We start from the raw sequence: 26,157 nt of genomic DNA on the forward strand, positions 1-26,157 counted from the left end.
GGATAAAAAGAAGGCCATGCCCAAATCCATTCGGAGGAATGAAAAGAGGGGCCCCCAGTCCTTTCGGACCCAACATTCCTTGGCCAGATATCGCTCTGAATCAAAAAAGTTTAATTGGGAAACGCCAAAGAATTCCTTCAAAAGAGGTTCATTCGGCTCCAAATTCAATCGTAATAACTTCTCCAAAATGGACAAGCCTGACAGAGAGGCCAAGTCCAAGCAGGCATGACTACAATCACTTACCGGTGGGAGCTTGACTACTCCACTTTGCAGAAACCTGGGAGGCCTCTCAGGCAGACCAATGGTCTTTAGAAACTGTACAAGAGGAGTATTCAATAGAGTTCCACCGCATTCCACCAGACAGATTTGTCAGATCACCTACCCCCAAGCAGGAGCACAAGCTTCTCATCACCACAAAAGCAATACAGCATCTTATCGACATTTGAGCAGTCGAACCGGTCCCAGGGTTGGAGAGGGGGAAAGGCGTGTATTCCATCCTTTTCACCATACCCAAGAAGAATGGCGACTGGAGGGCCATCTTGGATCTCAAGTTTCTAAATCGCTAAGTCAAAGTACGTCACTTCAGAATGGAAACCTTGAGATTCATTATGGACTCTCTCTTGACAGGGGAGTACCTCACTTCCATAGACCTGACCGAAGCTTATCTTCACATACCTACCCACCCTTCTCATCGTCGATTTCTAAGGTTCGTGGTACTGAATCAACACTACCAATACAGGGCCTTACCTTTTGGCCTGTCAACAGCGCCCAGAGTTTTTTCCAAAATGTTAATACATCCGATAGCCCAGCTGAGAAAGCAGGGAATACACATTCACCCCTATCTGGACGACCCCTTGGTCAGATCCAACAGCAAAGAGAAATCTCTTCGGGGTACAACTCTGGCCATTCAGTGTCTTCAGTCACACGGATTCCTAGTGAACACAGAAAAGAGTTCACTTCAGCCGAGCCAGAGGTTGGAACATCTAGGTGCAATGATCGACTCCACCTGCAATTCGCTATTTCTACCTCTGTCCAAAGCCAGGGCCATCAAGGATTTGGCTACCAGGGTCATCTAGAGCAAATCATCACCACTGATGTTGCTTGCCAAACTAATGGGACTTTTGATTTCGACCATAGACATGGTTCAATGGGCCAGATTCCATTCCAGACCTCTTCAATTGTTCCTACGACCATTTCAACTTCAGATAATGGAGAGAAAGGTCATAAATCTGATAATTCCGTTAACAGTCAAGAGGAGTTTGCAATGGTGGATGGACTTGTCTCATCTTCGCCAGGGCAAATTGTTCCATCCTCCCTCATCCCTACAGCTGTTCACAGATGCCAGCCTGGGGGGCTGGGGGGCCTCTCTTCAGGAAAAACCAGTCCAAGGCAGGTGGTCACAACCCGAGAGTCTGCTTCCCATCAATCTTCTGGAAATCAGAGCCATACATCTAGCTCTGGTTGCCTTCAGGACCCAATTGCTCCAGAAGCATGTGCTCGTCAGAACGGACAACATCACAGCCAAGGCGTATCTGAACAACCAGGGGGGCTCCAGATCTTTGCAGTTGCACAGGGAAGCATCAAGGATTCTGACATGGGCAGAAAAGAATCTGGCCTCTCTAAGGGCGGAACACATCAGAGGCCAGGACAACATACAGGCAGACTGGTTAAGCAGACAGGAAATTTGCGAGGGCGAGTGGGCCCTCAGCTCAGGCATATTCGATCTCATATGCCAGCGTTGGGGTCAACCAGAGGTGGATCTGTTCGCTTCAGGTACAAACTCCCAGTTACCAAGGTACTTCACAAGGTTCTTCCATCCAGAAGCCGAACAGACAGATGCCTTGACAGCCATATGGCCTCCAGGTCTCTTGTATGCGTTTCCTCCGGTCCCTCTGGTTTCTCGAGTTCTGCGGAAGGTGAGAGTTCTACAGGCAGAAATCATCATGGTAGCTCCCTATTGACCACGGCGTCCGTGGTTCTCAATGTTGACAGAGCTATCAATAGACCTTCCGATGTCGCTACCAGTTTCTCCCGACATGCTCCATCAGGGTCCGGTGTGGCACCCCGACCCGGAGTGGTTTCATCTGACCGCGTGGAGATTGAGCGGGAGACATTCAGAAGTCTAGGTTACTCACCGGAGGTGACGGACACTATGCTAGCGTCAAGAAGACCCTCCACAGTTCATATATACAACACTACCTGGAAGGCTTTTGTCCGATGGTGTCGTAGGAAAAAGGTTTTTTTCGCTTAATCCCTCTGTTGCGGAGATACTAGCGTTCCTGCAGGAGGGCCTAGAGTCCAAGTTACAACCAGCTACGTTAAGAAGGCAGATAGCTGCCCTGTCCACTGTCTTACCGGTCGTGGGAGGGTTCAGGCTATCTCAACATCCACACATCCAGTTGTTTTTGCAGGAGGCAAACTTGAAGTCTCCTCCGACAGTCCATCGTTTTCCGTCTTGGCGGCTCCATACCGTTTTATCAGCGCTTACTAAGAAACCATTTGAGCCTCTTCGAGAGGTGGACTTAAAATGGGTGCGAATGAAAACTCTCTTTTTAGTAGCCATCACGTCTGCACGTCGAGTTTCGGAACTGGGGGCCTTATCAGTGAAGGCGGGTCTTTGCGTGTTCCACAAAGAAAAGGTGGTTCTGCGCACGGATCCCTCCTTCCTTCCTAAGGCTGCTTCTAGGTTCCACCGCACACAAGAAATCTACTTACCCACTTTTTGTCCAGAACCCAAACACCCAAAGGAGGTAGTCTGGCATACTTTAGATGTGCGCAGAGCCTTGAAGATTTTTATTCTAAGATCGGAGTCAATTAGAAAAACTGACTACATGTTCATCAACATCTCGGAGAGCCAGTTTGGTGTAGTGGTTAAGTGTGCGGACTCTTATCTGGGAGAACCGGGTTTGATTCCCCACTCCTCCACTTGCACCTGCTAGCATGGCCTTGGGTCAGCCATAGCTCGGGCAGAGGTTGTCCTTGATAGGGCAGCTGCTGTGAGAGCCCTCTCCAGCCCCACCCACCTCACAGGGTGTCTGTTGTGGGGGAGGAAGGTAAAGGAGATTGTGAGCCGCTCTGAGACTCTTTGGAGTGGAGGGCGGGATAGAAATCCAATATCATCTTCTTCTTCTTCTTCATCTCTCCTCCAAGAGCTGGAGACAAGATGTCTAATTCATCAATTAGTGCAGTTCTGAAGGCCTGTATCAGTGAAGCATATAGGGCATCAGGATTACAGGTACCTGGAGGAATTACTGCACATTCACTTAGGAGTGCCTCCACAAACACGGCACTGCTGAATAGGGCTTCAGTCGAGGAGGTGTGTAGAGCTGCTACTTGGTCCTCTCCATCTACATTCATAAGGCATTATAAGATCCATTCCATGGCATCAGCAGATGCAGCATTTGGGAGAAAGCATGTTCTGGGGGAGGTCAGCGATGAAGACCCACCCGATTAAAGGGGACTGCTCTGGTAGGTCCCACAGAGATGTCCGACAACCTCTGAGGGAGAACGGCCCATTGGACTTACCGTGAGGGGTCCTTCTCCTCAGAGGTTCGGAGGACATCTCGCCACTCCCAGATTCATTTTCATCGCTTAGGTTTCTTTCTACAGCCTATCTCCCTTGTACTGTGTTACTTTCAGTATTATCGGAGTTCAAGTTTACAGTTTACATTTTAGTATGAGTTGTTGTGTTTATAGTCCTTCTGGTTAGAGGGAAGACGATACTGCTTTCGGAGTCCCACAACTGAGGGCGGGGTTATTCCGAAGGCGCCAACAGGAAGGTGAAAAAAGTGTTCCTGCCTCCCTGAAGGAACAGTAGGAATAACCCACAGAGATGTCCTCCGAACCTCTGAGGAGAAGGACCCCTCACGGTAAGTCCAATGGGCCGTTTCTCTGGAGGCAGACCCATAGCTACAGTGGGTAGCTGTACATAGCTACAGACCCATAGCTACATAGCAAATCCTGCTGTGGGCCCCACCAAACATGAAATTCTGGCTACAGCCCTGTCTGGAGGGCTAACACCAGGGAATAGAGGCTGAGACCTTTCCCTGATGTTGCTTCTTGGCTTTAGGATTTGAAATTTTAGTGCCTCTGAATGTTGTGTAGGTTTTCCTCAGTCATCATTATGGCTAGTAGCCCCGATAGACCTGTCCTCCATGAATCTGTCTAATCCTCTTTTAAAGCTGTTTATTGCTGTGGCCATTAATACATCCTCTGGCAGTAAATTCCACATTTTAATCACTTTCCTTTTATCTGTCCTAAAGCTACTGCCCATCAGCATCATTTGATGCTATCAAATTGCTATGCTACATATTTTGAGTGAACAAACCATGTCTGAGAAAACATTTCAGTCATGACGGAGAAAATATTCCACAGTAAACAGCTTTATAAGAAGCATGTGATAGTGTGTTGGGTAGGATTTCATTTTGTAGAGTGCTGATACTAAACTGTCAGCCAAAGAATTTGGCTGCATGCTTTCGGAGTAGACGCTAATAATTTTTTTAAGGTGCCACACAGGTGGTATCATATGAACACCTGATTCTAAAGATAATACTTGGTTCTTGTTACTTTCAGAAATGCTACAGAATTGATTGATGTTAATTTCTCATGTTAAGTCATGGTGGTGTGCCCCCTTTTATTCTCTACAATACAGTTTGCAGCTCTTTAGACACTTGTCATATCTGCTGGTGTGCTAACAGAGGTTCCAGGAGAATGCCAGGCATGTGCTCACATCTGAAATGTGGGAAAGTGGCAAACATGTACTGGTCTTACCTTACATAATTTAGAATGGAATCTGTTTAAACTGTTTAAAGCAAATGTGTATCAGAGTGATCAGTTTGTTCTATCCAATAAGTAAGTTGTAACCATCCATTAAGGTGAATAGTTAAATGTGATGTCCCTAGTCTGAGGTCCTCTAGTGGCTGCGAGGAGAATTTCTAATGAAGGCCTGTACATGCTGATGCCACCCCTCTGTGGAAGTCACCTCTGCTAGTGTATTTCTTCATCTTTGTTAGCTTCCTTTTGCAACATCAAATGTAGTAAAGTTCTGCTTTTAATTTTTGCAGTCAACTTTCAGGCTTTGATCATCAGCATAGCTGTTGTAGCAGGCCTCCTTCTGATTGCGATCACAGCCTGTTGCTGTTACTGCTGCTGTCGCCGCCGCCGAGGTCGTCATCGGGAGTAAGCAGTTTTTCTTACTGTGTCTGCTCTACTTTTTTTTCAGTTGATGTCATCACTTCTAATGTGTACTAAGATTGTCCTTGAAATTGAAGTTGCAAGTAAAATAGAGGGCCCAAAACGAAATTTAACTATGGGAGTTTGTTATCTATATTAGAAGCAGGAAACCAGCCAGGGAGGCAGTGGGGCCCTTGGGTTACCAAGGGGTCAAAGGATTACTGAAGGAAGATAGGGAAATGGCTGAGAAGCTGAATGCATTTTTTGCCTCCATCTTCACTGTGGAAGATGAGAAGTGTTTGCCCGCTCCAGAATCACTAATTGTGGAAGGGGTGTTGAAAGATCTGAGTCAGATTGAGGTGACAAGAGAGGAGGTCCTACAACTGATAGATGAATTAAAAACTAATAAGTCACCAGGTCCGGATGGCATACCTCCAGGAGTTCTGAAAGAACTCAAAGGTGAACTTGTGGATCTCCTGACAAAAATATGTAATCTTTCATTGAAATCTGCCTCCGTTCCTGAGGACTGGAAGGTAGCAAATGTCACCCCCATCTTTAAAAAGGGTTCCAGAGGAGATTCGGGAAATTACAGACCAGTCAGTCTGACTTCAATACCGGGAAAGTTGGTAGAAACCATTATCAAGGACAGAACGAGTAGGCACATTGGTGAACACAAGTTATTGAGGAAGACTCAGCATGGGTTCTGTAAGGGAAGATCTTGGCTCACTAACCTGTTACAGTTCTTTGAGGGGGTGAACAAACATGTGGACAAAGGGGACCCAATAGATGTTGTTTACCTTGACTTCCAGAAAGCTTTTTGATAAAGTTCCTCATCAAAGGCTCCTTAGTAAGCTCGAGAGTCATGAAGTAAAAGGACAAGTCCTCTTGTGGATCAAAAACTGGCTAATTAATAGGAAACCGAGAGTGAGTATAAATGGGCAATCTTCACAGTGGAAGACGGTTAGCAGTGGGGTGCTGCAGGGCTCAGTACTGGGTCCCATGCTCTTTAACTTGTTCATAAATGATTTGGAGTTCGGAGTAAGCAGTGAAGTGGCTAATTTTGCAGATGACACTAAATTGTTCAGGGTGGTAAGAACCAGAGAGGATTGTGAGGCACTCCAAAGGGATCTGTTGAGGCTGGGTGAGTGGGCGTCAACGTGGCAAATGAGGTTCAGTGTGGCCAAGTGCAAAGTAATGCACATTGGGGCCAAAAGTCCCAGCTACAAATACAAGTTGATGAGGTGTGAACTGGCAGAGACTGACCAAGAGAGAGATCTTGGGGTCGTGGTAGATAACTCACTGAAAAGACAGTGTGCGATTGCAATAAAAAAGGCCAATGCCATGCTGGGAATTTTTAGGAAGGAAATTGAAAACAAATCAGCCAGTATCGTAATGGCTCTGTATAAATCAATGGTGCGGTCCCATTTGGAATACTGTGTACAATTCTGGTCACCGCATCTCAAAAAGGATATTATAGCATTGGAAAAAGTGCAGAAAAGGGCAACTAGAATGATTACAGGTTGGAACACTTTCCCTATGAAGAAAAGTTAAAACGCTTGGGGCTCTTTAGCTTGGACTGCGGGGTGACATGATAGAGGTTTACAAGATTATGCATGGGATGGAGAAAGTAGAGAAAGAACTACTTTTTTCCCTTTCTCACAATACAAGAACTCGTGGACATTCAATGAAATTGCTGAGCAGTCGGGTTGGAATGGATAAAAGGAAGTACTTCTTCACCCAAAGGGTGATTAACATGTGGAATTCACTGCCCACAGGAGCTGGCGGCGGCTACAAGCATAACCAGCTTCAAGAGGGGTTTGGATAAAAATATGGAGCAGAGATCCATCAGTGGCTATTAGCCACAGCATATTATTGGAACTGTCTGGGGCAGTGATACTCTGTATTCTTGGTGCTTGGGGGGGGGGTGCAAAGTGGAAGGGCTTCTAGCCCCATTTGTGAACCTCCTTTCTTTTTTGGCCACTGTGTGACACAGAGGGTTGGACTGAATGGGCCATTGGTCTGATCCAACATGGCTTCTCTTCTGTTCTTATGTTAACCCAACAGAAAGCATTTAGATGTTGTGTTGCCCGACTTCTCTGGGACAAAATGTTTATTGGATATATGTTTGTGTGATAGGATTACAGCTAGGATTACAAATGCACTTAATCAGACATGACAGTTTCAATTGGTTGGGACATAATCTGAGTTTGGGGGAGGGGGGCAACACTGATCCATTTTAATGCCCCCCGCCCCCAAATCTTTTTGTTTTAACTGGAGCTGCTGCTGCAGTTTTGCATTAAGTTATACTAATGTGAAATTGTCCAGAAGAATTGGCTTTTCACTGTAATTATTACTTGTGAATGAATTATGATAAGAGTTTTGGATAGTGCTTTTTTATTTGCCATCAAGTCACAGCTGATTTATGGCAACCCTAAAGAATTTCAAGGCAAGAGACATTCAGGAGTTGTTTGCCATGGCCTGCCTCCATCACACAACCCTGGTCTTAGCCACTTCTGTGCCCTGCTCAGAATCTAGCACAGGGCCAACCTTGCTTATCTTCTGAAATCTTAACAAGAGTGGGCTAGTCTGGGCTATCCAGGTCAAGGTAGATGCATTTTAAGGATATTAATTTAATGTCATTTGTGAAAAGTTTGTTAGAGTATGCAGTCTAGGGTTGTAAGCATGAACTTTGAACAGTATTTCTTTAACCTTCTAACTCTGTGTGTTTGTCTTTGATTTATCACATACATATCCTTCTGTTGTGCAGTGGCTTTTAAAAACCATTTGTAATGAAAAGGTACATGCTCTTGTAGGAGTATTCAAGGAAAGATGGAAAGTCTCCCTGGCTACATGATAATTTTAGAGTTGCTACTTCAACAGTATGGCTTGGGAGCACAAGTAATTTTCATGCAGAACTTGTCACAAGGTGGTAGTAAGATCCACAGTATAGCAGGATAAAATAAGTATTGGATTTCATCATTAAGAGTTTGCACACTAGTTGCAGATATTGCTTCTGACTTTAAGCCATAAAGTAGTAGTTGTTAATTATTTAAATTTTTAATGTAACAGTTTTATACGGTTTTTACGATTTTATCATGTTAAGCTTTATCTAATGTAGCCAAAAGCAGTTATTTATTTAGAACATATATATAATATATGCTACCTTTGCAGAGGCATACTTAAGGAAATTCACAGTTTCCTCTGAACTGGGAAACAAGCTAGTCTCCCAGTAGTCTGCCATGTGATAGCTGTAAATTGTAACTGTTGTTTAATATTTACAACACTAGCCCTGTGCTAGATTCTGAGCAGGGCATAGAAGTAGCTAAGTCTGTAGCAAGAAGGTACACAAACTGTGTGAATTCACTGTTAATTATCTCGCCCTGTTCTGTTGTTTACAGGAAACATGTAATATAAACAAAAATTAGTTTTTTGGATATTCCCTGTTTTGAATCTTTGTATCAAATGCACAGTTGTTTGACAATAGTCCTGATAGAACTGTCGCTTGCAAGGCAAAAGAGTTAAGATACAATGCCTTTAGCAAACCCTGAGTTAGGATGTTGAAAGAAATGAATATTATCAATCTCAGATATCTGTTTCCAGCCATGGAATTCCTGGAAGGTCAAGTAAATTGTTCTTTTTTTGAAGATGTGTACAAATTCACTTGGCCTTGCAATTCACATCTTTTTGCTATTTTTAAGTTTGTCCATTTCACTCCAGTTAAGAACCTTTAAGACCCAGTCCCATTTTTCAGGTATTCTGTCTTGCTTCCACATTTGCGCATACAATGTTCTCGCAGCTGAAAGCAAATACCACAACAATGTTCTGTCTTGCTTCGGAAAGCTTTCCATTTGTAATCCCACCAGAAAGACATCTGGTGCTCTCTTAATATTATAACCCAAGATTTTCGAGATCTCCTGTTGAATCATTGACCAAAATTGTTTCGCCTTTTCACAAGTCCACCACATGTGGTAAAAAGAACCTTCATGTTTTTTACATTTCCAACACCTATCTGAGGCTTGATTATTCATTTTTGTTAACTTTTTAGGTGTCATGTACCATCTGTACAGCATTTTGAAACAGTTCTCTTTTATGTTATAACACGTTGATATTTTCATTGAATTCTTCCATAGGTGTTCCCATGTCTCCATTTGTATTTCTTTATTAAAATTAATCGCCCATTTAATCATTTGAGGCTTCACCACCTCTTCTTCTGTAGACCATTTCAATAACAGTTTGTACATCCTTGAAATCAATTTTTCATTCTCGCCCAGCAGCATTTTCTCCATTTCTGTTTTCTCTCGTCTTATACCTGTACTTTTAATGTCTTTCTCTATCAAGCTTTTAATCTGTAACAGCTGAAACCAATCAAATTTGTCCTGCAATTCTTCAACCGATTTCATTTCAACTTTGCCCCCCTTGAACTTTAGCAGTTGTTCGTATGATGCCCATTTCCCTTCCTTTACACTTTGCGGCATACTTATTACTTCAGTTGGCACAATCCAAGGTGGTTTCCTCTCATCTCCATATTTACTATATTTTTTCCAAGTATTCAGCAAACTCCTCCTTATATAGTGATGTGAGAAAAAACCATCCATCTTCTCTTTCCCGTAGTACATATACGCATGCCAACCAAATATATTTCCATGTCCTTCTAGCGCCAATAATTTTTTGTTTATCAAAGTCATCCATTCCTTAATCCATACCAAACAGACTGCATCATGGTATAGCATTAAATCAGGTAGTTGGAAGCCGCCTCTTTCTTTCGCATCTGTTAAGATTTTCATTTTAATTCTTGGTTTCTTGCCCACCCAAATAAACTCTGAAATTTTTCTTTGCCACAGATTAAATTGTTTCTTGTCTTTCACTGTTGGGATAGTTTGAAATAAAAACATCATCCTTGGTAGAACATTCATTTTAATTGCAGATATCCTCCCCAGCATGGATATGTTTAATTTGTTCCATTTTAACATATCACCTTCTATTTTATGCCAGAGCTTTTCATAATTGTTCTTATATAAGTCAATGTTTTTCATCGTCATCTCCACACCTAAATATTTTACCTTGGAGGCAACTTCACATCCAGTGGCATTTTGTAATTCTTTCTGTTTGTTTAGTGTCAGATTCTTAGTAAGGATTTTCGATTTTTCTTTATTGATATAAAAGCCAGCTAGCTCACCATACTCTTTAATTTTCTTTAACAACAAAGGCATCACTTGTACTGGGTTCTCATTGACGAACATCACATCGTCTGCAAAGGCTCTGTATTTATAGGAAAAACCTTTCAACTTCAAACCCTCTATTTCACTATCTTCATCGATTTGAGTCAACAAGACCTCTAGGGTCATTATAAACAGCAATGGAGATAGAGGGCAACCTTGTCTAGTGCCTTTGCTAATCTTCAGTTGTTCAGTTAAGTCGGCATTCACACAAAGTTTTGCCTGTTGTTCTGTATATATTGCTTTAATCATCCTTATAAAATCATCTCCTAGATTCATTTTCTCCATAACTGCAAACATAAAGTCCCAATTAAGATTGTCAGAAGCTTTTTCCGCATCCGCAAAGAATAAGGCCACCTCCTTTTCTGGGTGTTTTTCATAATATTCAACAATGTCTATTACATTTCTGATGTTGTCCCTTATTTACCTCCTGGGGAAAAAACCTGCTTGTTCTTCCTGAATAGAAATGTTTAAATGCTGTTTGAGTCTTTCCGCTAAAATTCTAGCAAATATTTTGTAATCATTATTCAGTAGTGAAATCGGTCTATAATTTTTAACATTTGTGGAATCTCTTTCTTCTTTTGGTATTAATGAAATAACCGCTTCTTTCCAAGAATCTGGTACCTTCCCATCTTCTCTAATACAATTCATCAACTTTTGCATTTTGGGTACTAGTACATCCGCCAAGACTTGAATGATAATATCGAAAAAATCTTGAATAAGCCAATTGAGAAGGTTGAAATTGAAGCAGCGATTGGTTCAATGAAATTAGGCAAGGCTCCAGGTCCAGATGGCTTCTCAGCAAAATTTTACGATTTTATCATGTTAAGCTTTATCTAATGTAGCCAAAAGCAGTTATTTATTTAGAACACATATATAATATATGCTACCTTTGCAGAGGCATACTTAAGGAAATTCACAGTTTCCTCTGAACTGGGAAACAAGCTAGTCTCCCAGTAGTCTGCCATGTGATAGCTGTAAATTGTAACTGTTGTTTAATATTTACAACACTAGCCCTGTGCTAGATTCTGAGCAGGGCATAGAAGTAGCTAAGTCTGTAGCAAGAAGGTACACAAACTGTGTGAATTCACTGTTAATTATCTCGCCCTGTTCTGTTGTTTACAGGAAACATGTAATATAAACAAAAATTAGTTTTTTGGATATTCCCTGTTTTGAATCTTTGTATCAAATGCACAGTTGTTTGACAATAGTCCTGATAGAACTGTCGCTTGCAAGGCAAAAGAGTTAAGATACAATGCCTTTAGCAAACCCTGAGTTAGGATGTTGAAAGAAATGAATATTATCAATCTCAGATATCTGTTTCCAGCCATGGAATTCCTGGAAGGTCAAGTAAATTGTTCTTTTTTTGAAGATGTGTACAAATTCACTTGGCCTTGCAATTCACATCTTTTTGCTATTTGTAAGATGATAGTGAAATCTAGAACTTGGCCCCTCCTACCCACCCCCCAGACTGCACTTTCTATCAAAACACAGTTTGTGGGACTTTGATGGAGCAGCCTGATAGGGGATCGTGCTTTAGGATGTGTGTTTCCACCCCCTTCAGATGCTGGGGAGCAGCCCCATATGTGTGCATTTATGTGATCCTAGCATTTGGGGGAATATTGAGAAAAGAATAGCCTTCTTTGTTTCATGTTAATTTACAGCATTTATAGCCTACCATTATCATCAAGACTCAAAGCAGATTACACAATGTAGAAAACAATTCAGTCAGTCAGCATAAGATCCAGTAAACAATGATGCAAAAAAAAGGGCTTAGCAACCTCTTAAACTAGCCCCTCCCCCAGTTCCCAGGGTGTTTTTTAGCATACAAAAGACTGGTTTTGAGTGGTTTGTGAAAGTGGGCACCCCTTGGAATGTTTAAAAAAACCCCACCCTTTATATCTGTCATTTTTACATCATCAGTGAGATGGGGAGGAGCATACTCTTTACTCCTGGAGTTTAGTTCTCCAAATTCTGTGGGTTCAGTGGAATAAATCATCAGGGCGAAATCCAAAAAAATAAAGAGATCCCATTCCAGTCACATTCCAGTCATGAAAGAACTGGGGGAATCCTCTATTTCCTACTGTTTTATGTGAGATGATGATAGATGAAAATATTACTCTTGTTGGTTCCCGACACTTTAAAATCCCAAAGCACACCTAAACCAAGTATATTTAATGTCAAAACAGGCAATTGAACTCTTCAGCAGTTTATTGAAAATACACCCAGGAATGCATGACTGTGGAATTCTGGTTAAGGTGTAGTGGTTATTAAAGCGTTCAACTCACTTGTTTTTGCAGATATTAATTTCAATTTCTTTTTAAATCTGCATGGCAAATGTCAGTATTAAATACTTGAATCTTCAGGTGCAGGGAACAAAGGATTTATTTCAAGGGCACACTGATACACTACAAGCTGCCAGCCATCATTCATCTAGCTATAGCTGAGCAATGTCATCCCCCTGAGCTTACTGTCTGGTCACCTGAGTCAGTTCTGTAGCAAGTTGGCAGGCAACCTCTTGCAAGACTCCGCTGTCAAGGAGGTGGTATTTTCCTTTAACTTAGGTAAATGCCACAGGTACTTTAGAGTAAAACATTTGCAGAGGTTCTGCATATGTCACGTTTAACCCTCACTGAATGAAACACATTAGAGAATTTGCCTTGCTTTTGTCTGCGAGTGTGTGTAAAGTTCAGTTTTGCTAGTTTAATTCTCTAGCTCAGTTTATAAGAGATTTCATTAATGTTTGCTTTGCTTGCGCGCTTGGAGTCTGTTCTGACGTGGCCTTTGCTTACTTGCACTCTAGGTAGGATGCATAAGGGTAAATAACCATTTAAAATGTGTAGCATATTCTGGAGATGTTGAACGTACACTTTGTTTGCCATTAGCAATATCCTTGAGTTTCTTCATCAAGAGCCCCAGAGCTCTTTGTGTGGCTATTGCGTGCTTCCTTTGCTCAGAGTCTACAGGCTCACATGGCTGAAAATATTATGAAAGGTCACCATATCGTCCTTGGAGGTTTCATATAGTTGAAGTGCATAGCTGTATAACCAAGTCACATTCTCAGTGTCTGCTTTCTCAGAGGAATATCCTGCAAGTTTTGACTATTCACTTAATGTGTGGAAATCATAAATTTGGACTATCTTCTGGGATACAGCTTTAAGACAGATAAATGTCTTTCAGTGACCTTTCTAATAATGAAACTTTACAAAATATATTGGTGTTCGCCTGCTCCTGTGCTAACAGAATGTGCACGTGATAGATATCCAAATCCAGATCTGTACTCTTCAAAAATGAGGCAATGTATTTTTCCAGAGTGAATATGCCCAACTTATACATTTTAACCTATTTGTATTTATGTAGGGCATTTCTTATCCTCCTATAATATTTAGGGCATTTCTTATCCCCCTAAAATAGTGATACAGTTTAAACGAGCCAACTACAATAAACTGAAAAGTTGTGCTAAATAGCCTGCAGTGGTCTGGGGTTCACTGAAGAGGTCCATTATGCCACAATGCTACAAACCATGGGCCAGGAGCCATTTAGCTCTTTCCTTGTGAGTTGTGTTTGAAGGCTTGTGCCCTTGGCTGTATTCTGTAATAGAAGAGAAGCAAAATCTCAGGCTTAATCTTAAACAGCTGGCAGCTGTCTTCCCCTAACTCTCCCTTATTGCCCACCCAATAAGTGTTCATTATTTAAGGTGTAACAAGTAACCAAGGGTATTGTAACTAAGAAGAAATACTTAATTGAAGAGGAAAGGGCATTTATCCTTCTGAAGATGCAGAGACTTTCAAAATGACAGCTAACAACCACTTTACTGCTGTTTACCATTTACAAGCACACAAATTATACAGGGAAACATGACTAGTTGCAGCCCTGTATTGAGTGTACACTTTGGTGATGGTATGTTTTAAAGATAAATGTACAGATCTTTGAAAAAGAGCTATGTAGGCTTGAAACCCATCAGATGATTTCTAGATAATTCCATTGGACATTCTTATAGCATCTTCAGGCTAGTTCTTTTCTGGAACATCCATTACACACCATGTCCACTAGGTGTCGGTGTTCTTTCTTTCCTTGAAATGCTTATATTAGAGCATGTACCTATTACTTTGTCTGTTTCAGTTTGGGTTGGTTTGACATGTCAATTATGCTCTGGTTGGGTTAAAGGCCAAGAAGAAGAGGCCTTTTTCTCTGACCTCCTATGCTGTGCCCTCTCCTGTACCTTAATTCAAACAGGAAATCAATATCCTGCTATGTTAGGCAATAGAGAAATGGGTCCCAGACTCACTAATCCCATACTGTAGTACCCAAGGTCATTTTGAGCTTTATGCTGAATTATCAGACTAGGAGTGTCTTAATTGTCTGGACTGCTGGCAGCAGGGCCATGAGGCCACTCTTCCTGTCATAAGGGAACAGCTACACTGTTCAGATGCTCTGTTAACCACCAAGCAGGGAATAGAAGGGCCCTTTAAAAGATGTTCTGCTATAACTCTTTTACGTGGGATAGTTTCAGCATAAGTGTTGCTGCAGCCATGAGACTGGATTGACAATTGCTAGGATGTGATGACAGCTTTAAGGAAGCCTTGTATGTCTGTAAGGAGAAAGTATTACTTCTGAATAGCTTGTAGGTAGTTAAATGAGAAATGCTTATCATTTTTCAAGATTATGTCTGAAATTTACCTACTGGAGATGAAGATAATAATTGGAATGCAGCTGTCTCAACACAAAAACATTCTTTCCTCTTTCTTAGGAGACTAGCTGAAGAAGAAGAAAGATTTATCAGAGATCAGGAAGAAAAAAGGATGCAGTCCCTTCAGCGGTATGTTTTTGTAAGCTTAAATTTGTGGCAAGTGCTCTCAGCACTTACTAGGAAATGCAAATGATGGCTCCCTGAAGTGACACTGGATGCAAATCTTGTCACTTTTCCACCCTCGCCCCCCCCCCCCCCATTTTAGCAAGGCTGTGGATAGTGATGTAGGACTGGGAGAGGTAATCTCTCAGCTTTTGACACACTGCCCTGTTGTCCAGCCAGGGCAGCAGAGCGAAATGCTGTAGTGCTGGGGCAGAGCAGCCACTGGAAATGCTGTCTATGGCTCCAACATAGCAAGACATTTTGTTCTGTGGCTGCTGCAGCATTATGTGCTCCCAAGCTGGCTCACTTAAGCAGGCACATGAGTTTCCTGCACATCTGTATTCTTGCTAATTCTCCGTATCGCTCTGCCAGAAGGCAGGCAAGCTGTTGTGCAGTTTTCAGAAACAGAATAGATAGAACAACAAAATACATAGCCAATAAAAATCAGTGATCTGTCAGGAGAGTGGACTCCAGCAGTTTCCTTGCATGCTTGAGTTCCTCAGTGATTGGAGCAGGGATAGAATTGTGACCCCCTGCTAAACAATCCAAAGCAGTGTGGATGGCAGTGAATGTCAATAAGAATGGCCACATGCTTAGTTCCAAGGCAAGGGATAACTTTCGCAGCCAGGCTTAACTGTATTTTCCCCAGGATTACACTGTTGGGCCAGCATCAGTGGGGTTAAAGCTTTATATGAGAATGATCTTCCAAGCAGTGTGATGTGTGTGACAGGCCTTTTATCAGCAGATCCTCCCCTGAGACTTTTACATCAAAATCAAGTTTGGTTTGCTGATTCTTTCCTATTAGCAGTTTAGAAAAACACATTATAGCTGTGAAATTGCTAGTTTTGTCTGTAAAACATATACTAAGCTGGGCATTAAAATATAACAGCATAACAAACTTCATGGAAATTGAACTTTCTGCTTTTCCTGATTTAAGACTGTTTTTGAAAGGCACCCCTTATGACCATTCCTTACGCAAAGAATAAAGTACTGTCTGTACTTTGTTAACACTAGAGGACTGTTGTTGAACTTGAGCAGAACACAGTGTTAAGTCAGGCAAAGTACAATTTTCACAGTGAGAACATCAGAGTAGCCAAGCTGAATCAAACCAGAGGTCCACTCGATTCAGCATCCTGTTTTCAGCAGTGGCCAGACAAAGACCACAGGGAAACTCACAAGCGTGGCCACAGGGAAACTCACAAGCTGCTGCAGCTTCTGAATCCGGAGACCTGATTTCACTATAATAGACAGTGCTGTATCTGTCTTTCATAAATCTGTTGTCCTAGCTTTTAAATCAGTCACCACATCTGATGGCAGGAAGTTCTACAAATCAACTACCCATTGTGTGAAGCTGGGCTTTCTTTCCTATAGTGACCCCGAGTTCTAGTCTTATGAAAGCAGGTGAAAAGTTTGTCTCTTTATTGTTTGTAATTTTGTAGACAGGCACTCCAGACTCTGACCTCTTGCAGTTCTGATCTTTTGCCTGCCTGATCTGATGAGATTATTCAAAAGTATTCTGTGACTGCTCAGACAACATGGTGGGGAATGGCTTGTTCACCTCTCCAGGCTGGACCACCAATAACGCCTCTTAAGCAATGTCTCTCCCTTCCTGCCTCCCACTGATTGCTGCTCAGTATAATCTTTCTGAAATAGAGGGATGTGATGCAGTGGCAGTTCAACATTGCAACACTGTGCATTCTTGTCTTGGTCTTGCACAGCTGTTAGTGAAATAGAAAAACAGCTGGGTGAAACAGAATCCAGCAAGGAGTTTGTGCTAAATCAATCCAGGAAAACCTATGAGAATCATGCCCATGTCATTGCTATGTCCTGAGTTGCAGCATGAATCTCTTGTGGTTTAGTTCATGCCCTACATATAATGCTAAATTTATTGCTGTCTTTGGGCTATTGAGTCGCAGTAGATCTCCCAGAAGTCCTTTCAATTTCAGCTACTAAGATTATCAGTCCTGGAAGGGGTTTTTTTTTTAATAGGAAACCTGAGGCTAAAAGAAAAGCTGTCCAGTCTTCTCCTGTTGAAACTAACATTGCATCTGCCTACTTACTGAAACCTCTACAGTTTTCCTGGTTTTGTCTCTTACATACTTCAGTGATCAGAAGGAAATGTTGGTTATTTTATTATATGCTCTTTATTCACTGGAAATTCACACGTTATACAAGCATATTTGAAAGAAGGGCTGATTCAGAAGATAGATTCTAAGAAGTACAGATGTGAGAATAACTCAGACTGCTACTTAAAGTATAACCTGCGGCTTGTGGTGCATTAACATAATCTGTGGCCCTCCAGACTTCATTCTGGATATGGGTGTGATCGATGTGCTGGTAATGTGTCTATTATGTTTAGCAGGTATGCTGAGGCTTCTGGTTTTCTCAAACTATTCATAAATGCTTTCTCAACAATTGTTTCAGTATCCTGATGTTTGTAATGTTTTGCAGGAAACATGAAAGAAAAGCAAAGCATGATGAGATACGGAAGAAATATGGTATGTATAATAAAATGTAATTCAAACCTGAATCTTTTCAGCTCAGTTTTTAGCTCAAAGCAAACCATTAATTCAGGGGTGTCAAACATATAGCCTGCAGGATGGATCCAGCCCCTATAGGGCTCAAGTCCACTCCCCAAGCAACTTCCTTCTCCTGCTTCCTTTTCCTGGGCTGCAGCTGTAGCCACACCATAGCTTGCTTTTTCTCCAACTCCCTCAGCGGCTTTTTGTTTCCTGCCTCTTGCTTCCCTCCCCTACCTACCCCTCTCTCTCACACATACACCCACCCACACAGAGTTCTGTGGTTGCTTCATATGGGAGGGATACAAAGACAAGCCCTACCCCCCCCCCCCCAGCTTTTGCTTCTTTCTCTGAGGCTACTCAAGGAGCCAGTTTGGTGTAGTGGTTAGTAGCATGGAATCTTTATTTGGGAGAACTGGGTTTGATTCCCCACTCCTTCACATGCACCTGCTGATGTGACCTTGAGCAGTCACAAGTTCTTACAGAGCTTTTCCTATCAAGAGCAGTGTCTGGGAGAGTTCTCTCAGCTGCACCTACCTCACAGGGTGTCTGTTGTGGGAAAAGAAATTGTAAGCTGCTCTGAGACTCCTTCAGGTAGTAAAGGGCCAGGTATAAATCCAACCTCTTCTTCCTTCTCCTCCTCCTCCTCCTCTTTTGGGGAGTAAGGGAAGGAGAAGAAAGAGAGAGAGAAAACTAAGTTGGAGTCCCATGGCAGGCTTAAGACCAACAACATTTTATTCCAGGTATAAGCTTTTGTGTGCAAGCACACTTTTTCTTTGGAAGGAGGATGGGTGGATGGATGCTTCTGACAAGTACAATGTACACTGATGAAATTATTTTGGCTTATTCTGAAAAGTTGGGTGTAATGATTTGAATTTATATATGTGTATTCCTTATTTTTTTGTAAGTTGCAATAGAGAAGGGAGGGTGAAAGAGGGGGAATGAGTGAATGAGGTGATTGATTGATGACTGAGAGATTGTGGAAAGAGCTAAGAAGTATGTGTGGGGAGAGAGAGAGAAGTCAGTCAGCAGTTAACTCTCAGCAGAGTGACAGCAGTTAATAGTCAGTTGTGGTCAGTCAGCAGTCTTACAAAGTCCAAGATTAGAATCCCATACTTCTGATTAGAATCCCATACTAGTGCTTTGAAAGGCATTAAGATTCTAGGGAAGAAAAGTAGAATACTTTAGAGGACATATTAGGGGCTAGATAGAGAGCCAAAACCTAATATTTTCAGAGTATTATAGGAGTGTGAAAGACAGAAGCTGTCAGACAGTTGAGTTAGGAAGAGAAAGGGAGGATTTGAGAGCAAGGAGTGTGTGAAGTGTAACAGTGACACCTCAGTCAGAAGTTATTACTCACTGAAGAATTAAGCTATAAACATCTTGAAACCGATTATGCTTGTTGTACAAATAAAGTTTTATTTTGTTTCATATTAACCTGCAGTCCTATGATATTAAAGTATAAGTGTGTCATCCTCAGGGCCATATAATCCAACAAAGTAGCCTCAGAGCTTGGGCACAATTCAGCTGGGAACATTAAATAAAATGTTTGGAATTAAATTCCTGATGGCAGCCTTATATACATTAAGAGGGAAGTTTGTGTGTTTTTAAAGATTGGATTTCTCTGTTTCTGTCTGGATTTATTTTCTTTTTTAAAAAACCTGATTAGGAATTAGAACACTTGGATTGGTCCTTATATCTTGGAGAGTTGAGTGATTTCAGATTCCAAACAATTAGCACACATTGTTAATGTGACAGGCACACGAGCTCTCAGTTCAGTCCAGGAAGATGCATTGTCTTGAGTTCCATTATCAGTTGCAATTCAGTAGTCCTTCTAGTCTGCCTTTGAAATTCCTTTGTAAGAGCACTGCTGCTCTTGGGTCAGCAACTGAATGTTGTGGTTTCTAATGTTAGTCTTATGTCTGTTTATTCTATGCATCCTCCTGGACTGAATCCCCCTAGATGGAATTGAGAGCTAGGTTTCCTGTCTCATTACCAATGCTAGTATCTCCACTACCCCTTTGCATATCACACTTAATCCATTCAAGCCTGCTGTTGCATTCACCTGCTATTTCCATTTGACATCTGAAATCATCTTTATAAAGTTTATATTTCTAGTACCTTGGGTTTCATTTAATAGCACACATGGGCCAGCGCAACAAAGTGACACTTTGGTCAGATATGGCCCTCATAAGAAATAAGTCTGCTTTAATAGGTGATCATTAGAATATGCTGTTTTGAGCTAGAAATTGTTGCTTGTTGGAGCTGTTCCTGGAACCTCATTTCAGTTGGTTCCCAGGTACATGAAGCAAGGGTACTTTTTGGTGGTCTGGGATACAGTTTATAATAACTGCTCTTGTGGAAGTGCGAAGATGGCACCTGGTAGTTAAGGCCGTTTCCCCACATCTCCAGGTGACAGTGGAATCTCTGTTCTTCCTGATGTATTTTCCAGTGGCTGAACTTACAGTAGTAAACTAAACAAGATTTCATGTGCCTTGTGCACATATTAACCAAGGCAACAAACTAAACAAGATTTCATAGTACTAAACAAGATTTCATGTTCCTTGTGCACATTTTAATCAAGGCAACAAACCATGGTTAAAGATAATCATGCTTAAACAGTGTTCCTAGAATTTAGGGGTTAAGTTTAATGTAATCCTGTATGTACTACTTACCTGGAGTTTGTGCTATTCATCTCTGTGGGGCTAAACATGCCTAGGAGAGGATTACCAACCCTACTGCTGTATTGCCTCTGAGGGATAGCTGTATTCATTGCAAGAACAATAAGCAGAGGAATCTTATGGTACCCTAAAGATGCACATATTCTTATTCTAGCATAAAGTTTTATGGATTAGTCTAGCGTCATACATATGTCCATGTTTGCAGACATAAAGAGGATACACAACATGCTTATGAGACAATTCTAGTCTTTGGAAATGTATCTAGAATGAAAATGTATGCCTTTTATAGCTGCCACAAAACTCTTGTTTGCAGTGATAGAAACAACAGCATGCAGAATTAGAGCTATACATGTCGGTAAAGATTGGAATCAAACTTTTTGTCTTACTAGGCCCATATAGGAAAACTCAATATGATTTTGGCTATTTAAATGTAAAATGATTTATTTTAACCCAAAACACTCAAGCTCTGACTACTTGTGGAGATCTGTTATAAGCGGACTGATTATGTAAAAGTGTAAGTAATGTGTGAGCCTCCAATTCAATTGCTTTCTCCTCCCTTTTGTATGAATGGTTCCATTGTTGGTTGTGTGTGAAGCATACTTTTTCCATTTCCTCCAAAAATCTGGATTTGCACATCTGGTTCTCAGGCAAGTTATAGTCAGCCAGGTTCAAATATAATGGCAAGCTGTGATTTTTGTGACTAAAAGTGAGGAAGATTATTGAAAAGGACGAAGGGTGTGTGTGGGAGGAAAGCACCTGAGCCCCAGATATGAACCATCAAATCATCCTTTGGTTTAATGTGAAGCAAGACTAAACTATCATTGACCTTGAATAATGGTCTGTCCTTTGATCAGGCAAAGCAAACTTTTTGAGCTGGTGCATGCATTCATATTCATCCTGGTAGGGTTTTCTGTGCATCCTAGAGCTTAGATGCATGTTTTCATGCACATGGTTGGTACCAAGCTGGTGCTTAGTTCCTAAGTATGTCTAGACGTTTAAAATAATAGCTTACTTTTGGTGTTGCAAGTGCTGCAAAACCTATGCTACAGAGTTCTGCCCTGCCAACCATAGTCCCTGTACAGCCTTCACTATTTTTTTTTAAAGACATAGAAAGATATTCTGTGCTGTTTTGCTAAATGTTCTCTTCATAGTGGTTGGTTCTCTAGTCTGGTTTGCTGCTGCTTGTATTAGACAAAAACTTGATATATCCAAAAAATTATTTTAATAGGCAGGTCCCCTTGTGCACTGCGGGGGAAGGAAAGTATGTGCCAATGATTCATAACCTGTGCTGAGAAAAGTTAAATTATGTTATATTCATAAACTATATTTAATCTCAGTATGCAAAGAAATGCATATTTGCTTGCTCAGCACAGTTTTGTTTCATCTAGCTTGGCATCTCTAGAAGATTTGCTTAGTCCCCTTAGTTTCTGAAATTCCAACAGGTGACACCTCCTTATCTTTCCTCATGCGGTTTGGAGAGCTGCTTTTACTTTTCAGTAAAGGAAACAGAATTCCACATTCTGTACTTTTGGGCTTACATAATGGGACTTGCAGCATTTACATCCATATGAGTAGATGTGGAGGTCAGTCTTTCAAAACCTTGGACTGAAAGCATCTATTTGGGATCCTTTCTCAAAGCTCTTTTAAGTCATGTGCTCTTAATTAAATACAAAAACAAAAGAAGGATCTCTTGTGCTTTTTCTTGAAAAATCTGCCTCTGTTTAATATCAGCCTGGTAAAGACATAATCGCAAACCACATTTGATGATGGTCTAATATGGCTAAAAGCTATGGAGTTACTACACTGTATTGTTTCCAGTGCCCTGCAGAGAAAAGATTCTCTCTTAAATAGACAAGGATGAATGACAGAGTGACAAATGCTTTGTTAACCCATTGCTAAATTAAGATGATCTCGTCTGAAATGTCAGCCTTGTTTAGATGTAAGGAAATGCCTTTTCCCCCCACTTCACCCAACAGCTTTTCTGGCTCCATTTAAATGGTAATTACACATTTATAATGCATCGCAGGTGTCGCTCACTCTAGCCACAGTCCTTTGGGAACCCAGGAAGCAGTAGGGCTTTAATAAATGGGAATACTCTATTTGAATGGGTTCTTTGTTGCAGGGTTTGTCACTTTTTCATATGTTCTTGTATGAATACAGTTTGATTACTCAAATTACATGTTCACTGCTAAACAAGTTTAGAGAAGCACTTAGGTTATTTTTCATTGGAATTAAGTTTCGAAGGGAATAGATGTAATTGTTGAATATTTGCTGCCATATTTTGTTTAAAATCTGACTGCATTACAGGTTACATTTTTATTTAGACTCTGGAAAATCTTCTGTAGAGCAGGAATAGATATTCTATCAATCAATAGAAGATTGATAGATTTCTACTAGTCAACCACTGACCAATTTCTGGTTGGCTACCTTAGTGTCTGCTATGTGCTTGGTATGTTGTAAAGAAGGTTTAATTAGGTGAGCTTGAACAGCAAGGCTCTTCTTGCGTTCTTAAGCAGGAGGGTATACTCTCCTTCATTTAAGTCAGATGGGCTATATATGCAAAGTCCTAGTGACAATTAGCAGTATATTCCGTATGTTGGTCCATTTGCCCTTTGAAATAGTCAGTAGCACACATCACGTCTCATATCCTTTCCTCACTTTTCAAGTATTATCCAAGTAGTATCTTACATATTTGTAAAAACTCTTGTTAAGATTTGATGTAATGTGTTACAGCACTATGCTCTTCTATATATAAAAACAATTGTCCTGACTGACTCATCAGCATCCAGCCCAAACCCCTGGACCCAGAAACCCAAAATTTGGGGAGTGCATTTCTTCCATGATGTAAGCATCCACTCTGAAGGGATTTTTAGAAATTCTACCCCTAAAAGGGATAAAATGTGTTTTCACAAAGGGGTAACGCTTTGCTGTGTGGCTGGCAGGCTGCTGCCCGCTTGCACACCCCTCACTGATTGGACAGCTGTGGAGCTCTGTGTTCTGAGGTGAAAATCAGTTAATGGAAGCTGCAGACAGTTGAATAGGTGCCCTGAATGTAGTCAGTTTATTTTTCCCGACTGACCTCAGTGCTCTCTGGGGCTCATATGGGGAAAGACGGTCCCTCAGGTAGGCCGGTCCTCGGCCATATAGGGCTTTAAAGGTAATAACCAGCACTTTGTACTGGACCCGGTATGCAATCGGCAGCCAGTGCAGTTCACGTAGCCCCGGCTGTATATGCTCCCACCTCGGGAGTCCTAGCAACAGCCTGGCCACCGAGTTCTGCACTAGCTGCAGCCTCCGGGTCCGGCACAAAGGCAGCCCCAAGTAGAGGGCATTACAGTATTCCAATCTTGAGGTGACCGTCGCATGGATCACTGTTGCAAGGTCCCGACGCTCTAGGAAAGGGGCCAACTGCCTCGCCCGCCTCAGATGGAAGAATGCTGACTTGGCAGTGGCTGCTATCTGGGCCTCCATTGATAATGAAGGCTCCAGTAAAACACCCAAGCTCTACCTGGCGCGCTGCTTTCAATGGCGCGCCATCAAAGGCCGGGAGAGATATTTCCTTCCCCAGAGCGCCGCGACCCACACAAAGGACCTCTGTCTTCGTCGGGTTCAACTTCAGCCCACTCAGCCTAAGCCACGTTGCAACAGCCTGCAAAGCCTGATCCAGATTCCCTGGGGCGGAGTCGGGCCGTCCGTCCATTAGTAGATAGAGCTGGGTGTCATCTGCATATTGATTGCAACCCAGCCCAAACCTCCGGGCAATCTGGGCAAGGGGGCGCATATAGATGTTAAACAACATCAGGGAGAGAACTGCTCCCTGAGGCACCCCACAATCTAGTGTGCGCCTCTGGGACCGCTCGCCCCCAATCGCCACCCTTTGTCCCCAAACCTAGAGGAAGGAGGAAAGCCATTGTAAGGCCAACCCCCGAACCCCTATGTCAGCGAGTCAGTAACTGATGGTCGACTGTATCAAATGCCGCCAACAGGTCTACCGCGGCGGCTCCTCGATCCAGATGCCGCTGGAGGTCATCCACCAAGGCGACCTGCACCGTCTCCGTCCCATGGCCCGGCCGGAAACCAGACTGGCACGGGTCCAGGATGGAAGCGTCATCCAGAAACCTCTGTAGCTGCAACGCCACTGCCCTCTCAATGATTTTACCTAAAAACAGTAAATTAGACACCGGACGGTAGTTTGCCAATTCGGCCGGGTCTGCTGTACATTTTTTCAAGAGGGGGCGGACCAAGGCCTCTTTCAGAGGTGTTGGAAAACGCCCCTCTACGAGGGATCTATTTATGATATCCCGTAAAGGACATCTAAGCTCCCTCTGGCAAGATTTAATCAGCCAAGAGGGGCAAGGGTCCAAATCGCATGTTGTTGGGCGAGCAGCAGAGAGGATTCCGTCGACTTCCTCCAGGCTGAGTGGGTCGAAGTGATCCAGCACTAAGCCCGAAGACAGGCACGGAGCCTCAATTTCACTTACTGTATCCAGTGTGGTAGGCAGGTCTTGGCGGAGCGACGAGATTTTATCTGCAAAATGTTTCGCAAATGCCTCGCAGCCGATCTCTAATTCTCTAACATTTGGTTTGCCTTGTGGCAGTGTTATAAGGTCTCCAATTATTCTAAACAATTGTGCTGGGCGCGAATTTGCAGATGCAATCTTGGTTGCAAAGTAATCTTTCTTTACAGCCTTGACTGCCATCTCATAAGACTTCATAAACGTTCTATAGGATGTTCTTGTTGCTTCATCCCGAGTATGCCTCCATTACCTCTCTAGTCGTCTGAGCCCTTGTTTCAGCTGGCGCAGCTCCAAGGTATACCATGGGGCCAGCCTCACACGAGGGCGCAGAGGGTGCCGAGGTGCAATTTCATCGGTAGCCCTGGATAGTCAGCCTTGCCAGGCTTCCACCAGGTCATCGAGGGAATTGCCAGTGGGCCAGGGATCCCTCAGGGCCGTTTGGAACCGTTCCAGGTCCATCAGGCCCCGATGGCGAGCCAAAATAGGCTCTCCGCCCATACAGGGTTGGGGCGGTGTCTCCATATGGGCCTTAAGGGCTAGGTGATCCGACCATGGAACCGCTTCTACAGCGATATCGTTCACCAAAATCCCAGACGCAAAGATGAGGTCTAATGTGTGCCCGGCCTGATGCGTGGGAGTCGTAACAAATTGAGAGAGTCCCAGTGTCGCCATGGAAGACACTAGGTCCATCACCTGAGTGGAGGCCGTGTCGTCAGCATGGATGTTGAAGTCACCCAGGACGATAAGCCCTGGGTACTCCAACGCCCAGCCCGCCACTGCCTCCAATAGTGATGGTAAGGCGCTAGCTGGTGCGTTAGGTGGACGGTACACTAGCCAGACTGCCAACCCCTCTCCAACATCCCACGCCAGACCGGCACATTCAATACCATCAATCTTTGGGGCCGGGAGAGCCCGAAAGGAGTAACCCTCCCGTATGAACAACGCCACTCCTCCCCCCGCCCGCTAATCCGTGATTGGTGAATGACCGAGTACCCCGGGGGGGACATCTGAGAGAGAGCTACTGTCTCCCAGTCCCGCACCCAGGTCTCGATCACGCAAGCCAGGTCCACGTCCTGCCGAAGCAGGAACTCCCTAAGGGTCGAGGTCTTATTGTTTATGGACCTGGCGTTGCATAACACCAATGACGGAGGCGAGCATCTCCTCTTGGCCCCACTACCTGCCACCGTTGGGATAGGAAGT

The 26,157-nt window shown here is 42.7% G+C and overlaps 1 protein-coding gene across 1 annotated transcript in view; it reads left to right on the forward strand.

Annotated features, from left to right (window-relative positions):
- The window catches only part of LOC132578453 (pituitary tumor-transforming gene 1 protein-interacting protein-like), a 44,392-nt gene that overhangs the window by 10,748 nt on the left and 7,487 nt on the right, over positions 1-26,157 (forward strand). Inside the window, exons 4-6 of the mRNA XM_060248479.1 lie at positions 5,064-5,178; positions 15,139-15,207; positions 17,692-17,738. Of these exons, the coding sequence (XP_060104462.1) occupies positions 5,064-5,178; positions 15,139-15,207; positions 17,692-17,738 (231 nt within the window). The remainder of the gene's footprint in view (positions 1-5,063; positions 5,179-15,138; positions 15,208-17,691; positions 17,739-26,157) is intronic.

Source organism: Heteronotia binoei, chromosome 10 (assembly GCF_032191835.1).
Source record: "Heteronotia binoei isolate CCM8104 ecotype False Entrance Well chromosome 10, APGP_CSIRO_Hbin_v1, whole genome shotgun sequence".
In the NCBI taxonomy this organism is placed as follows: domain Eukaryota; kingdom Metazoa; phylum Chordata; class Lepidosauria; order Squamata; family Gekkonidae; genus Heteronotia; species Heteronotia binoei.